The 16,409-nt window shown below is 40.2% G+C and overlaps 1 protein-coding gene across 2 annotated transcripts; it reads right to left on the reverse strand.

The window, feature by feature from the left end:
* Positions 1-4,331: 4,331 nt before the first annotated feature.
* Positions 4,332-14,873, reverse strand: LOC147140649 (homeobox protein Mohawk-like). 2 transcript variants are annotated; one of them, XM_086043463.1, is made up of 6 exons: positions 14,701-14,873; positions 14,173-14,332; positions 13,899-14,052; positions 12,861-13,154; positions 4,773-4,806; positions 4,332-4,665 (listed from the first exon to the last, which is right to left on the reverse strand). In XM_086043463.1, exons 1-6 carry the CDS (start codon positions 14,871-14,873, stop codon positions 4,332-4,334), a joined length of 1,149 nt encoding a protein of 382 aa, XP_085899589.1. The 2 variants fall into 2 exon arrangements, with proteins under 2 accessions (XP_085899589.1, XP_085899588.1); XM_086043462.1 differs by having other exon boundaries at positions 12,861-13,193.
* Positions 14,874-16,409: the final 1,536 nt, after the last annotated feature.

Raw genomic sequence — 16,409 nt, forward strand, 5'->3', positions numbered from 1 at the left:
TGTGCTCACATGGAACAGGATGCTCCACTCTCCACTCAAGGCACCCGCAGCGTACCAGGCATGTTTTTCCCTCCTGGATTGTCATCAGCCCTTGCGGCATGTGGTGTCTATCGTTACCAGTCATTGCATTGCGGGTGGAGGAAGATTATCTCAACTTGGCAAATAGTGCCACTTTAGGAGGTGTTGCCTGCATATCTGTTTTCACCAGAAATATACAATGAACCACCACACATTTGTGGTTCCGCATTTGCAAATTTGCCTATTTTTGGAATTATTTTATATTTTTATTTATTTTTGGGGGGAGGGAAAGTGATTCGGGTGCGCGAGCCATGTTTTGCAGTAAAAATACCTTCTTGATGTTTATTTGTGCTCAGCCAAAGCCAGGCTCATGAAAATACTGCTTTGGCGACGTTATGATATTTTGGGGCCAAAGAACGACATTACGTTGAAGTGTGTGGAGGAGCTCAATTTTGTAAGGCTATTTCTTTGTCTACAAGTGTGTTGCCACCGTGTTGTGGCTATCCCCTCTATTTAACTGAGCGTATAGGCACTGGATGGTGGGGAGGCGGTGAAATTAAGAAATGTAACCCGCACTGCATTTAGAATACAGGGAATCCTCAGTTTTTGACGAGAGTTCTTTGCAGTGGCAAGTACACAAGTCAGAACACACTAGAGTCTCACTGATCTGCAATAATTCAATAGTATACAGTATTCCTAATTATACAGAAAGTACACGTATGCATCTGCTCCTCTATCATCTTGCTGTATTTTTCAGTATTTGATCCTTTCTGTTTCGGTGACATTCACGTGCTCCGCACTTGTTGGCACATTAAACGATGCACCAGAAATTACGCACTTTACCTTGCAATGGAATGTGGCCTCTTGTCAACCTAACACTGGTTTGCGTTTGTCTGTTTAATACAAACAACAAACAAACAATAATTACCTCTTCCAAATAATCAATCGTTTTCTGATTCTTTGGGCTTGGTTGGAATGGATAAATGTCATTTCCATTCATTTCCATGGAAAAAGGTTATTTGAGATATGAGCATTTTGGGTTATGATCATAGTCATAGAATAAATCCAACTCGTAAATCATGGAACCACTTTATATTGCATTCAAACCTGGAAAGCTTTCTAACAAAAATCAAATGTAAGAAAAAACAACAGCATGTTTTGTTTTTACAGGTAGTGTCTGACACTATGGAAGTGATGTGTCGTGTGTTGCTGAAGAACACTCAAGGGGAACTTCATCCTAAGCGACAATTACTGTTTGCATATCATTGCTGTCCTGTGAAAAACACATATCAATTTTTTTCAATTTTCTTATTTTTACATGAATGGTGTTTCCGCATTACAGACATCGTATTCACGTGAAAATTAAAAATGTTTCCAAAATTGGAAATAAGTGTTTTTCACAGGACAGCGATCTTCTTAAATGGGGTCAGCCAACAGGTGCACTGCACTTACACATTTATTAATTACAACTGAAGGGCTCATTCTTGTGAGACAAATGATGAACACACCTTTGTGTCAAGTGTGAGGAAAACACTTGTCTATCCTCAAAAATGAGTGAGAGATTTGTGTTGTTTACCTACTACAAATGTCATGGCTAGAAGCAATCATTCAATAAGCCAATCTGTGAGTGGATTCTTTCCATACTGTTGCCAGACAGTTCTAAACAATTTGAATGTGTCTAGAGCAAAAGCAAGAATTTAATATGACACAGAAAAATACATCATGGAAAGGAAACATTTGCCACATGATTTAATGTTGTCTGTTGTGACCTTTATGTTGGACCTTGTCCAGTCATTTTTGTCCTCATCAAGTAATAGATAGAATATAGATAGAATATGTTGGGAAAATAGTTTCACGCAACTACCGCAGACCAAATAATTACCAACCAACTGGGACAGGTTGCATGACAGATGATTAGCCCAATAGAGTTGATCCTGAGCAAGGGACTTAAAACTCCTCAGGTGTGTAGCATACCATTTGCACAGTGCCCTTAGACTGCCTCTTTTTCTATGTGTTCATATGTGCAGATTCTACATGATTTTTTTTTGTATGCCATATGCATGAAAAGAAACCAAAAGTTATTTTGGAAATCCCAAAAGAAAAGTTACTGTCAAGGTCTGCTGAGCAACAAAGTAGCGTTCAACTATAAATATAAATGAAACACATCCATCCATCTATTTCATGAGTCACCAACCTTTTTGAAACTGAGAGCTACTTCTTGGCTACTGATTAACGTGAAGGGCTACCAGTTTCATCCATACTTCTGACGTAACAAATTGGCTAAATTTTTTGTTCAATCGCAAATTATTAAGAATAAATTAGTAATCTATTTGAAGACACCCAACACAATGATTTCATACGACAATTATAAGATAGGAGGCAGATATTTGTTACTATGCAACACTTTATTTCTATAAATCTCTGCAAGTGTTTACATTTTAGTTTACTATTCTTATAACAGGCCCGCGTTACAACTCATGTGGTCAGTAGGGGCTAACTGATGCCCACGGGCACCACCGTGGTGACCCTGAGCATTTTTCTATCACCCCATCACTTCATTAGGGTGACTTGGAGCCTATCCCAACTAAATCTGAGAAGGGGCATACACCCTGGCCTGATCATCAGCAAATTGCTTGCCACATGTACAGTAAAGTAGACACTCACCTTCACCTTTATAGACCATTAAGAGTCCTGAGTTCACCTCATATGCATGTTTTTGGTGGGAGGAAGCCGGAATACCTGGTGGAAAACGTATGTAAGCACAGGAAGAACCTAACTAGCAACGCGTGGTTTAATTGTGCGCACGGTGGAGTTTTTTTTCTTTAGTTATTTTCGCAGACTAGCGCAGCTGATGTTTCCGCCGTTGTGGGTGTGAACACAGCCGATTAGCTTCCCGGCCAATGGAAGTGGCTCACCTAATTTCCTTTAGGGTGAGTGCCTTAGAGGCACACAGTCTTTGACATTGCAGAAACAGAAATTGACTCGCTGGAGTCCATGTAGAAGATTGCGCAAACTACGTTTTTAAGGGACTGCACGCAGACCTACACGGGTGGATGATATTAAGTTGGTCAGGGCGATCGCAGATCACCACTGTGAAGTGGGCACTTGGACACCGTCTTCCACCTTGATTGTTTGTGTTCCCCCGGAGCTGTGCCACCACAATGGAAAGTGATTTTAAAACTATACTACATAATAATAATAACAATAATAACAATAATGCATAATGCATGAGTTGATGTCCAGAATGATTCAGATACAGTAGTTAAAGAGGAGGTCAACCCAAACCTATTTTTTTTCAAGAATATGTTCCCAGCAGGCCCACTAATTGAAACACGGCATTCTGATTAATTTTGGCTCTGTGGAGTATAAGGTAAGCAGCAAAACGCACTCGTTTTTTAACCATCTCTTGGGGCAGCCATTTTGTCTTCTGTCGACTGAAAATGACATTACAACTGCTCACAACGACCAATCACGGTTGACCTGTTTTCTTAATCTGAGCCGTGATTGGTCATCGTGAGCAGTTGTGATGTCATTTTCAGTCGACAGAAGACAAAATGGCCACCCCCAGGGATGGCTAAAAACTAGTGGATTAACACTCATTCCACAAACGCAATATTTATCAGAATGCCCTGTTTCAACTAGTGGACTTTCATAGAACAAATTCTTGAAAAAAAATGTTTGCGTTGACTTCCGCTTTAAATGCATGTTGCTGTCATGTTCATGAATGAAATACCATAACATCCACCACATGTTTGGCTGCACCTTGATTAAACAACCTGCGCCACAACTTAGACCTGCTTCCAGCAGGCGTAAAGTTGAGTCTACTTTCAGCCACTAAATTGTCAGGTGGGCCAGGAGCTCAGCATGGCGCAGCGTGGTCTGCCAAATTCCCAACCACACCGAACAAGGCTTGTACTGGTACGAAAATCAAGATGCACCAGTTTTTATGACTATGCGAATGTGTGCTGTATATAAAAATGGAGCCAAAAATTATATATATCAGTACTATATCTAAATCTAATAAAGTTGTAACACTATGGTTCTTGTAAATCACAACTGATGAAGAGACTTCACATTGACTTTATTGGAAAGCTGCTGTCAAACTAAGGGCATTGGATAATGATCCAGTCTCAAAGAAGTTAACTTACTACAACAAAATACAATAGTAATATATGAGCAACACTGTAATAAAAAAGACAAAAATACATAGAAGAATGTAGAAGCTATTTCACAAACAATTTCATGATTGCAAAGGAAAAGCCTCACAGGCTACCTTGGGGCTTATGTTATTCTCACAAGTTGATTTTGAATTCCTACACACTGTTAGCCAGGCCCACTTTGATAGTCTGCACTTCGGAGATATGGGACGACTTCTGAATGATGCGGCTGGTGAGAGTGGACCGCTCAGAACTGCAACTCTGCCTCAGGGTTGAGGTGGGCACCGTAATGGGCATTCTGCGAGGGATGTTGGTCCTCGCGGTGGACAGGGCCTCTCTGTGGCAGCTCAGCCCCGCGGCATTGTCGAGCAGCGTTCTGTTGTTCCTACAGTTCTGCCCGTGGGCCAGGCTGGTCAGCGCCACGGCCGCGTTGATCTCTCGCCAGTCTTGGTTGTTTTGACTCTGCTTACCTCTTTCCTGAGGCCGACCACTGTATACACATTGAAGAAAATAAATAATGATGATAATAAAGTTAGACAAAACAAAACAGGACCTGCTCTGACAACACTAAGACTGATAAGGACAATTAATAATTACCTATCACATTTAGATGATGTATAGTCCAAAGTCTCTGTAAGATAGAAGAAAACATTTTCCAAAATAAATCAGCTTACTTGATGGTAGTAATTGGAAGCAGAAAAATCACGTTCTTGATAAATTCCTATAGGGCACTATTTGAAACACATTACAAGACATTATACAACTTTTGAGACCCAAATCATACTTCATTATTATGACATAAAATAACGTTTATATTTTATTACAGTGAGTATTTCTCATTATTTCTCTCAAAAGAAACATTCAGAGCAGGACATTAGGAGTTTTACTGAATGGCTCTTGCACGCCAACTGTGAACTGTGTAATGTAGGAATTCATTCAAACTCCGGCCCGGGGGTCAAATGTGGCCCACGGTCAAATTTTATCCGGCCCACACCCTCTGTCATAAAATTGATAACGTCTGGCCCGTGGCCGCGTTGACAAGCATAGAAAATACACTTTAAATGCAATTTCACATTTACACACAATTTATACAACTCCATAACCCTGTGTGACCCTTTCCGGACAGTTTGTAAAATGGCGACAGTGAATTTAAAAAAAGGAAAGTTGACGGCGAGGGACAACAATTTAAGGAAAGATGGAAATTTGACTATTTTTTCCACTGAAATACTCAACAACTATGTCTGCCTCATTTGCAAGGAGATTGCAAATTACTTGTTATTACTGTTACTTATTTCCCTGTTTTTGAATCTAAAAATTCAGTGAACATTTATTTTCAACAATATTCCATGTTTCAAATTAACCCTGGCCTGTACTGGTGAATTTTATATATTTTTACATTTATTTCCCTGTTATTGGAGCTGTTGTTATTCATGTTTGAAATGTAGGTGAATACCATTACTTATTTCCCTGTTTTTTAATCTAAAAGTTCAGTGAAACTTTAATTGCCAGTGATATGGCATGTTTCAAATGGACCAAAAGACATGTTTAAGAATCTTGAAATTTAAATAAAAAAGTAAAAATTTAAAGGCAGACTTGCTTGCTAAAATGTGCTTGGTGTTCCATGTAAAAAACAATGTGTCAGGCTAAATGTTCAGCCCCCCACTTTTTCACCTCAGCAAATCTCTTTGCAAAACGTCTGGACACCCCTGGCCTAGTGTATTGTGCCTTGATGACTTTCAGCAGAGTACACATTGAACTGGTCGAAAGCCAATTGCAGGCCGCATACAGTATAGAAAACCATTTACACCGACATACTGACCATACCTATGGACAATTTAGAATCTTAATTGACCCTAACATGCATGTTTTGGGAATATGGGAGGAAGTCGGCGGGCACAGAGAAAGCCCACGCAAGCTGCAGACTCCACACAGGAAGGGATCACAACCTCAAAACTGTGAGGCAGATGTGTTAACCACTAGCTCACCGTGCTGCCCTCCATATGTCTAAACGAAGTAAAAATAAAATGATCACATCTAGACCTAAAGATTTAAGTGCTCACAGCCCTAATAAGTATTTCATCTAGGACCTCTTAATTGGCCAGGAGCCAAGAGTAACAATTGACAAAATCATTTTTGCTTTATTTTTTTTTCTTGCTTCTGAACGTCCGCAAGCATTTTTCTCTTTCGCCACAACATCCTTTTCCAAGAAGCTATTTCTAAACCTCTTATTTTATACAGGGAGAAAACATTGTTTTACCTCTTGCCAGTTTTAAATTTACTGCATGGGGAACTTGTAGCAAGGGTAATGAAAGGGCTCGTTGTTTTTTTTTTCATATGGTAACTTGACCAGTACTACTGCAGAACTACTTCACAACTTCTGATTTTGGCAAGACTATTTCTTGACAAGGTACCGGTAATTGAAATGAAAACAGTAGTTGTAATTTATCCTTTTATTCTTTGTTGTTTTTGCAGATCAAACAATTGTAATTATAATTTTCACATCTTTCTGTAAACAGGAACTACTTTAGTTACATTATATGAAATACCTTCTCACCAACATATTTAAAATGCAGCTATGTGGTTTTAGTAAACCCTCTTCTCACAATTTATCTTTTTCAAAGAACAAAGGTATTCTAGTGCAATATTCCCTAACCTATATTCAGCCAATTAAGGCACCCATTATTACCTTAGAAAAATCACTCCCCAACAAAAATGTTTCAAAAAATACTGAAATGATGCAAGAAGTCATTCTGTTGTATGAATGGCAACATTGAATGAACGGCAACTGGTGGATACCTAAATTTAAAAAAAAAAAATGTATTTTTTTAAATCCTCTAGAAATTATGAATGGGCCTACTAACTGTCCAAAACAACGATTTATTGCAAGTTGGGCTCATCTTGTAGGACTGTTTCAAATTTTAGGAAAAGTATTACAATAGTCCACTTTCAAATGCCTATTTATACAATTCTAAGAGTTGTCATGCAAACATACAGCTGAATTGCATCGTGAGTAGAGAAATCACAAAGGCAGGATAATGTTTAAACTTTGTACATACTATTTTGACAAAGAATAGCGCACGTGCTGGGCGTAACGGTCATGGGCTGGTTAGCATGTACGACGAGGTCGTGTGTTCGAATCCGGCCCCGGCCTTCCTGTGTGGAGTTTGCATGCTCTCCCTGTGCCTGTGTGGGTTTTCTCTGAGTACTCCGGTTTCCTCCCACATTCATGTATATATTCAAAAACATGCATGGTAGGATGATGACTCTAAATTGCCCGTAAGTGTAATTGTAAGTGTGTATGTTTGTTTGTCTCTGTGTGCCCTGCGATTGGCTGGCAACCAGTTCAGGACAGCTGGGATAGGCTCCAGTACGCCAGCGACCCTTGTGAGGATAAGCGGATTGGATAATGGATGGATGGATAGCACACATGCTAACATACTAACAGCTGCTATGCTTGAATATGAGAATATAGCCTTCAGAGTGGAGAAAGCACTGGCGCACATTCAACAATTCTACATTAAGTCTGTGATTGTCCAATAGAACTGATATATTGCTAACGTGCTAGCCCTGACTTGACTTTATGCTGATTGGCTGCATCTGTGTGTATTGTATATGGCACCTATGGACAGAATGGTTAGGCCTTTTCTATATATCGAATGGCGATCATTAAACGGTGTACCCCGGCTCTCATCCAAGAGGACAGAATTTTGGACACACTGACACGTAATCGGGAGGTGCAAGGTGCTCTCCAATTGGCCACATCACACACACCGAAAGGGAAGATATTGCAGTGTAATGTGCCAGTGTCATGCTCAAACTCCAGCGGGTCTATAATTTCTGTTTCTGCAAGTCAAGCACGACGTACCCGGGCGTGCGCTTCGTACCTCCCTCATTTTTACACCAGGAAGCACAGCTGGAAGTGGCAGAGATGGAGATGTTGAGGTTGTCTTTTGGAGTGACCAGGTTGCATAGGAATAGAGCTCATCAGAAGGACAGCCAAGGTTAGATGTTTTGGAGAGAGCAGATTTTTATGGTTTGGACACACCTCGAGGAGAATTAGTGAGTATATTGGTAGAAGGACAATGACGATGGAGCTGCCAGGCCAGAGAGCTTGAGGAAGACCTAAGAGGAGGTTAGTGAGGGAAGACATGAAGGCAGCTAGTCCTGGAGGATGATGCAGAAGATAGACATAGATGGGACAGGTTGTGGCACCCTTAATGGGACAAGCAGAAAGGAAAAGAAGAAGACGACACCTACAGTATCTGTACAAAATGTCCATATTCTAACAAGACGGTAGACTTTGCCTTGTTTTACCATCACATCATACTGTCTGATTTTATTTAATGTGCATTCTTGTTGTACTTTATTGCAATTTTGCACTGCAGGACAATGCAGTAAAATGAATAACTTCCACTACAACTATGAGCTCTTCCATCTTCAAGTACAACTCTGAGCTCAGCTATGCACGGAAGTTTGCAAAAGACACTGAGATTGTGGGACATATCAGGATTGGACAAGTTTAGGAGTACAAGACTCCAACCAACTGCATCTACACACTACCAAGAGAGTGGAAATGGCGGTGGAATTCGAGAGGCCCAGGCCTCACCCGGAGGTGACAGTGTGATAATTGTACTGATGTACAAATACCCGGGGGTGCAACTGGATGAAAGGCTCGACTAGACAACTAAAACAACATAGCAGACTCGCTTACATTAACATTTTCAAAAAGATGCTGCAGATGTTTTATCAGCCTTTGATGGCGAACACCCTCATGTATGCAGTTGTGTTGGGGGAGGCAGCACTAAAAATAGGGACATTTCTCGTCTGAACACATGAAGAAGGAAGGCAGGCTCTGGCGTGGACACCGAGTTGGACAACCTAACACCTGTGCCAGAAATGAGGGCACTGAACAAGCCTCTGCATCCACATTACTTGCACAGTATAAACACAGTAGGAGGATATTATCATAACTAATATTACAGTCAGAAGTCTGGAAGTTTGTTTTCACAATCCGAAAAGGCTATTTACTCTGGATTTAAATCACAACAATAACAAAAACATATTCCATATTCAAGTTTGCAATTGGCTGGCAACCAGTCTCGCCCAGTCATCAGCTGGGATGGACTCCACAACGCCCGCGACTGTAAATGAGGATGAGCGGTATAGAAAAAGGTTGAATGGATGAATGGAAATTTGTGGTGTTTGAATTAGACTTAACAGGCAATCAAATGTGCATTCTCTTTTTTTCCTACCCAACTATCACATTTTTACAGTCATGCTATTGGAATCGACAGTACAATGGCACCTAAGGATATACTATATATATATTGTAATTCTGTCGTTAATGTGGACATGTATTTGTGAACAAGAAACTACCCACTCAGCATAGCCTACATGTTTTCATTTGAAACAAAAAGGGGGCATTATGCTACCAGGCATTAGTCCAAACAGGTTTTTCATTGCTCTCTGTGTTATAAAACACAATCCTAGTGACATTGATGGCCCTCCAGGCTTTTAAGGGGAGGTAATGACCATGGTATAAGCACCACGTCTCTAACAGGAATATAAACACACTTAGGTTTTTTTTTTTAAATGGAAATGTGAGGTAACATGATGTTTGCAGCCTGTGAAATCTAGACAGATATGTTTGAAGTGATCTTGTGAGTAGAGTAGTGACATCACTTTTAAAATCCATCACTTGTTCACATGTTTTCGCGACTGTTTTAGCCTTCTCGAGCTATACTACTGCTGTGGTTTAATGGCGTTCGGGGCTGTCATGAATCTGGCAGGCTGACTTTCCACTTCAGTTCCATAGAGGAGTCGCACTCGGTTGCAAAATGTCATAATATAACCAGCAGGGATACATTAAAAGTGTTCACAAACATTTCAACAGTGCTGCCGCAGTGGGTAATGAGTTCAAGAAAGCACAGAATAGTCCAAAGGAAATGTGATTTGAGGGGCACTAACTGACATGTTTAGGGGAATTCTTTAACGTGTTACCCCTGAGTCAGTGTAGAGTTGATATGAAGCTATGTAACCAGGAACTAACTAGCTTAGCGTTGTGTTGGGAAATAACTTTACCTGCCATGATTTTTGCTCAAAACATGTGACTTTAAATGTTCACACGTTCCTTGTGCTGTAAAGAATTGTGGTGGGCTTTCAATTTTTCGCTAGGCTAAGTTAACCAGCTGCCAGCTTTAGCCTCTTTTTTACTGTAACAATAAGTCATAGGCTAGATGATTTTAATGATTGATGATTACATATGATAAAAGAGTCTAATAACATCTCTGAGTGTTTTCATTTTTTGTTTGGTAGCAGAATAATGAGAAAAAGAATAATTTCTAAACATTATATTCTTTTGGTCTTTTGATTATATTTAATTTGATCCTGTTTGCACTTCTACAGTAAAAACGTGTTGTTTAAACATTTTTACTAGTTAAAGAATAATGATTACAAATAAATCCCAAAAGTTAGTGCCGTGATAGGTACTGATTTGCCTAAATATATTGCGAGCACAGTAATTCATTAATTATAAAAGCAAAACAGATATGGGTAGATACAGTATCTATGATGAATTTATTATAATGTTATGATGATCCAAATTATGATAATTTGGCCTTGGCGGTAGTCTCTCGACGGACTGACAGTCTAGTTAAAAAAACAGTGCAAAATACAATCCATGTGTACATTTTACCGAATAGCGCTGTTATTCCTTTTATTGTGCTTGTTATATTTTGCATTATCCTTTTAAGTCTCAGCCTGAGGGTTCATTCAAGGTTCCAGAAGATTAAATGTTTTCACAGACCATAACCTAAATAACAGTCGCCGGAGTGGAAAATGTATTTGTTTTTGGGGAAGCTGACAGTAATAAAAACGGAACTCAATGCATTGTTGTAAGAAATGAATAGTGGTCTCACAATTCTAGAAATGTAACTCTTTAATGAGAGTGAGTACAGAGAGAAACAGGCAGCCAACGTGTACATGACTCAAGCAGAAAACTCAAATGGGATGGAGCCAAATGGATATTAATGCTCTCGAGCTGTGTTCTTTTAAAGCCGAGTTGTCACTCTCAGAGTTTGTGTGCCCTGCTGACAAACTGCTCTAATTCTTAATGTTTTGGCTGAGTTTTCACTTCTCACTCTGGGAAAAATAAAATCTCAGACATTCTGTAATTGTCCTTGAGGCCCAACTGGACAGTTCCACCATGGCAAGAAGCTGAAGCGGAACAAATGGCACATTGTCATGTATGGAAATGACATTTGCAGTGTGCAGCAGAAGAAGCCAGCATCAACTCCTTCCAAATTTAAAATAAGGGATTTGTACGTTTGCAGGAATTTTATTAGTAATGATCATCAAAAAAAATCTGGCTCTTTGAGTAGTTGGTTCATCATAAAGGGCAGTGAGATGTCAGAATTGTAAAAATTTATTGATTTCATGTTGCATTGCTACTGAACACCAGCAATATATAAATGCCACAGAAGCCTGAAGAGTCAAGTTCTGTTTTGGTTTTACTACACTTCTTAGTGAACTTTTACTAGACTTCTGTACTGAAAAATAAATATTAAACAGGCAGTAAGTCAAGCACAGTATGAGTCTAAGAGTATTTGGGTCACAATCAAATGGCAAAATTAAGGGAAAAAAAGTTATGGGGAAAAAAGTTTAATGTCACAAAAAAAAATGTCCTAATTTTGTAAAAATAAAATCATATATTTTTCGAGAAAAAGTTGTAATGCTAAAAGAAATGTGTCATATTTTTTGAGAAAAATATACACAATTAAAAAAAGGGCATAATTTTGTGGGAGTAAATAGGTAACAAGAGTTATGACTCAATGCCAAATTTCCCATGGACCTAAATTCAACAGTCTGAGTATTGCTAATATCTCTTTTTGTTGGGACCTGGCATATTTTATATCAGATAATGTCATACTAGTTAATTATTGAAATTACAAATATCTTCATCATCAATCTATACTGGTGATACTGGTTTGGTATAGATGTGCCAGATTGCTAGTTTGCTTCCTGACTAGTGTCGAGGGGCCCTTGAGGAAAGCACCGTCCCGGTGACATGAAGATTAATCAGTGGTGGGCCGTCAGGGCTGGTAACAGTTTCTCTGATGACCTCACTACCAAAAGCGCTGACCTATAGTTAGAACCTAAATTCCATTATCTGTCCCATGAAATGATGTTAATCATTTACCCAACACTATCCTATTAATTTTGTAGTTTTTCTTTTGACCGCACTGTTTCCAGCTTCTATGTGCTGCCATTTTCATCCAGTCTACCCAGGGCCTTCGGATTCAGTCTGATTAACATAACTAGACTAAAAATGACACATTTTTCATTTGTTTTGTTTTATCCACTCCTATTTGTAATTCACCTCACAACTGGCCCAACATAACCTCAATTTTTATTTCATCTTTTGATTGGTTGGTCGGAGCAAGCCAAGGTTGACTCGTCTGTAGCAATCTGAAATATGATGTATTTGATTGTTGATGCTCGGCCCGCCACTGAGACAGATTGATGTTCACAGAGGAATTAACAAGAATATTGTGATGTTAAAACACAAAATGTCTGTTTCGTAATTTGTGCATCTTCAAAGTGACTGTGTGGAAACTGCTGGATAATTAAGTCCTCCTTCAGTGAGAATGAAATGTTAATGATGCGTGACACTTTGGAGTCTCTTACCCATTTGGTAGATGAAGTTGGTCTCTGTGTCATAGGAGGACGCCGGGGAAACAGCGTCTCGGTCGCACTCGTTTGAACTGAAGGACTCGGAGTGGCTCCTCCTTTTTAGGGCGACGCCATCTGCCTTGCCCGTCATCATGTGCCGCAGGGTGTCGTTCAGGTAACGATTCAGCAAGCTGCTCTTGTACTTTGACGGAGGCGAGGCGCTATCGTCGCTGTTGGCGGGGTCAGCCATGGTGAGTACGCCGCCCTGGTTCTTTATCCCACACATGTGGGATGAGGACCTGCCCATGTCTGATGAGCAGATAGGCATTTGTAATGGACAGTCATCATCTGCAGCAAAACACATGGATAAAAAAAACTGTTGGAAGAGTTGACTGCGGGCACTCGTTTCATATCAAATTAATCACATGACCAAATACAGTCAACAGATACAACTAAAGGAAGTCAACCCAAACATTTTTTTCCAAGAATTGTTCTATGCGGCCCACTAGTTGAAACAATGCATTGTGGTTAATATTGCGTTTTGTGGAATAAATAATAATAAAATAAGAGTTAATCCACCCATTTTTAGCCATCTCAGGGGGTGTCCATTTTGTCACTTCTGTCGACTGAAAATGACATCACAGTTGCTCAGGGCTCAGGTAATGATCAATCACAGCTCACCTGTTTTCTGAAGCTGAGCCATGATTGGTCGTTACCTGAGTAGTTGCGATGTCATTTTCAGTCGACAGAACTGACAAAATGGACGCCCCCTGAGATGGCTAAAAACAGGTGGATTAACTCATACTCATACTCAAAATTAATTAGAATACCTTGTTTAGGCCGGCATAGAACACATTCTTGAAAAAAGTTTTTTGGGGTTGACTTCCACTTTAAGGAGCACCTGCAGGACCTGGTAATATCCAATCAGAGATATCAATGCTAACAAATATTTCTCAATTGAACAATTCAGATGGACATGGCGGTTGCGTGCGGTGTTCTACTGAGATTAATTATAGCTGGGTTTGTATGTGACGGGGTTAAAATTGTCCTCACCATCTGAGTCGGTGTCATCACTGCATACACTCAGTCTCTCTGCGTTGCCCTGGATGTATTTATTGTACAGTTTGATCCGTAAGGCCCAGCTCAAGTCTGGCTGCCTAACCGTGTTCTTCAGCCTCCGTCGGGCGTTCGCAAACCAGTTTGACACCTAAACACAGTTTGAGAATTACAAAAGTGAAGGCACGCTAAGGCACAAAAGCGCTATACAAGTGAAAGGTCATTTACATATCGCTCAACATTCTCCCACTGAATGCTTGTCTTTCCTCACCTGTACAAGAGTCATATGGGAGCCCAGAGCCAACAAAACCTTCTCAGTCTTTGTAGGGTACGGGTTGTCCCGGTGTTTGTACAGCCAATGTTTGAGAGGCCGGGCCATGTCCTGCAGCACCTGTCTCTTGTGGCGAACTTTGACCCCACCCAAGCGAGATCTGGAGGATTTCAGAAGCTCAGACTGGAGTGCAGTGCACAACATAATGAACTATACTGTAGAGTGCATTTTCAGGACAATTCCATGATCTAAATACAGGATTCCCAACATGCGTGCAGTGGCACCCGAGGGAGCAGTAAAAGATGTGCTGAGGGAAATTATCCATTGGATCGGTCTGAAAATTACACATTTACTACAAATAGTGGCTCTTTGGCAATCCACGTGTGTATGAATTTTTTGGGTGGCATTTTTGTTTGTGCGCCTTTGTTTTAAAGTAAAGTATGTGTCTTGGCAATAAGGTTGGGAAAGGCTGATCTAAATCTGGCACCACAGAAAAAAACCAGCTATTCCAAAAGAAAAGGAACGTACCCATATCTTCTGTACTTGATGGAGGGGCCGTCTTCAGTGGTCTCCTGGTATTGCAGCCGTTCTGCATTCTGACCGCTTGCTAAGCTACTGTGAGCTACACAGTTCAGTCTACTCCTCTGTTCATCCTCCAAATGAAGAAGAGTATCAGATGCCATCCCAACAACTGTGTTCATTCTCAAGCAAGCAGATGTGTCCCAAATCAACAGGTGCATCGGTCGTTTTACAGAAATAAATACATGCAGTAGGCTCCCATCCTGGACAAAGTTGAAGTCAAAATAAGGGGAAAATGTTGAAAATAGTCCCTGGTCTTTTCTCGGAAGATGAAGACAGTACGTCAGCTAGAGTTAGAGAGCGAAAAATGTTTGACAACTCAGTGGATGTTGTCTGGTTTTGTTGAGCAGCACTTTGGAGAGTTCAAATAACCTGTTTCACTCCTGCCCATTGGTCCTCCCACCATCCAATCACCACTCTGAGGGAACCCTCGCTGAGCAGCAGCAGGAGCAGCCCAAGATATGCAAACTATTGCATGACAAACGTGGTTATTAGATTTTGTCTGCTGTTGAGCAGTTCAGCATGAGCTCATATTTTCTACATGAGGCATACGAGCCTCTTGCAGCTTGCGGTTTGACCAACAATGGTGTCAGCAAATAACACTGCATGTTTTACCAGGGGATTCGGGAGCTGGAATTACAAGTTTCCTAATAACCAGCAAAACCACCAAGCGGTGCCTCGTGCGAGGCAGCGAATCCTGGATTTCAGAACAAATTGGGCCATAGTAATGTCAACACCAGCACTGGAAAATAACACTGAGTCCGCTCATCCAATCCTCGGCAAGTGCTGCTTATTTTGTGCACAACCATGTGCAGTAGGGTTTAGGGATTGCGAATCTTTTGCAAAGTCTGCAGTCTGCACCATGTGGCTTTTTTGGAAACATTGAAGATGTTTCCATTAAGTGGGACATACTATATAATTTCAGTATGGTTTGGGATGCCGAACCCCGACTTGGCTTGTGTTCAAACCACGTGGTGTGTTGGCAGGATGGTGAGAGGTGAGTGGTGTAATAATGTGACATCATTTGGGACACATTGTGAATTCAACAAAAAAATGAGGAACATTGTCCAGATTTATTATGGTAAAACATATGATTATTCAGAAATATTGTGTTATTCTAATTCCAGTTTGTTGTGGAATTCTGGAGATGTAATATTTTTACGTGCAGTATGTCACTCCATTTGTAGGTGCCTCGCTACTGCATTTGTTACAGTGGAATGTCAAAAGTCAAACTAAATCCATTCCATAACTCTCGTTGACTTGGTTCTAATTTCAAGACAATATCCATTCATTCATTTTCTGTACGCTTATCCTGATTAGGAACGCAGGTGAGCTGGAGCCTATCCCAGCTGTCTTCAGGCAAGAGAAAAATAATGTAAATTAATTTGTGCAAACTGTCAACATAAATGCGTAACTTTTGCAACATAAACATATAAAGAAAACAATTGCTTTTTAAAATTAAAACTTACATAAATTGAGTAAAACTACTCACCCTTCTAAGATGCCTGTAAAGCAGAAGGAAGTCAAATGTGTTTGTGACGCAATTTTGCCAACTAGTGGTGTATTTTAGGTAGTGCTAAAATGAATAAATATCCTGTTGCTTGTGTTATTGGTCCACCCGCCTTCTGTTACAACCACGGCGGCGTGAATGTTAATTT

This window comes from Filicampus tigris, chromosome 10, assembly GCF_054856515.1.
Source record: "Filicampus tigris isolate MCC_2025a chromosome 10, RoL_Ftig_1.0, whole genome shotgun sequence".
NCBI classification, from domain to species: domain Eukaryota; kingdom Metazoa; phylum Chordata; class Actinopteri; order Syngnathiformes; family Syngnathidae; genus Filicampus; species Filicampus tigris.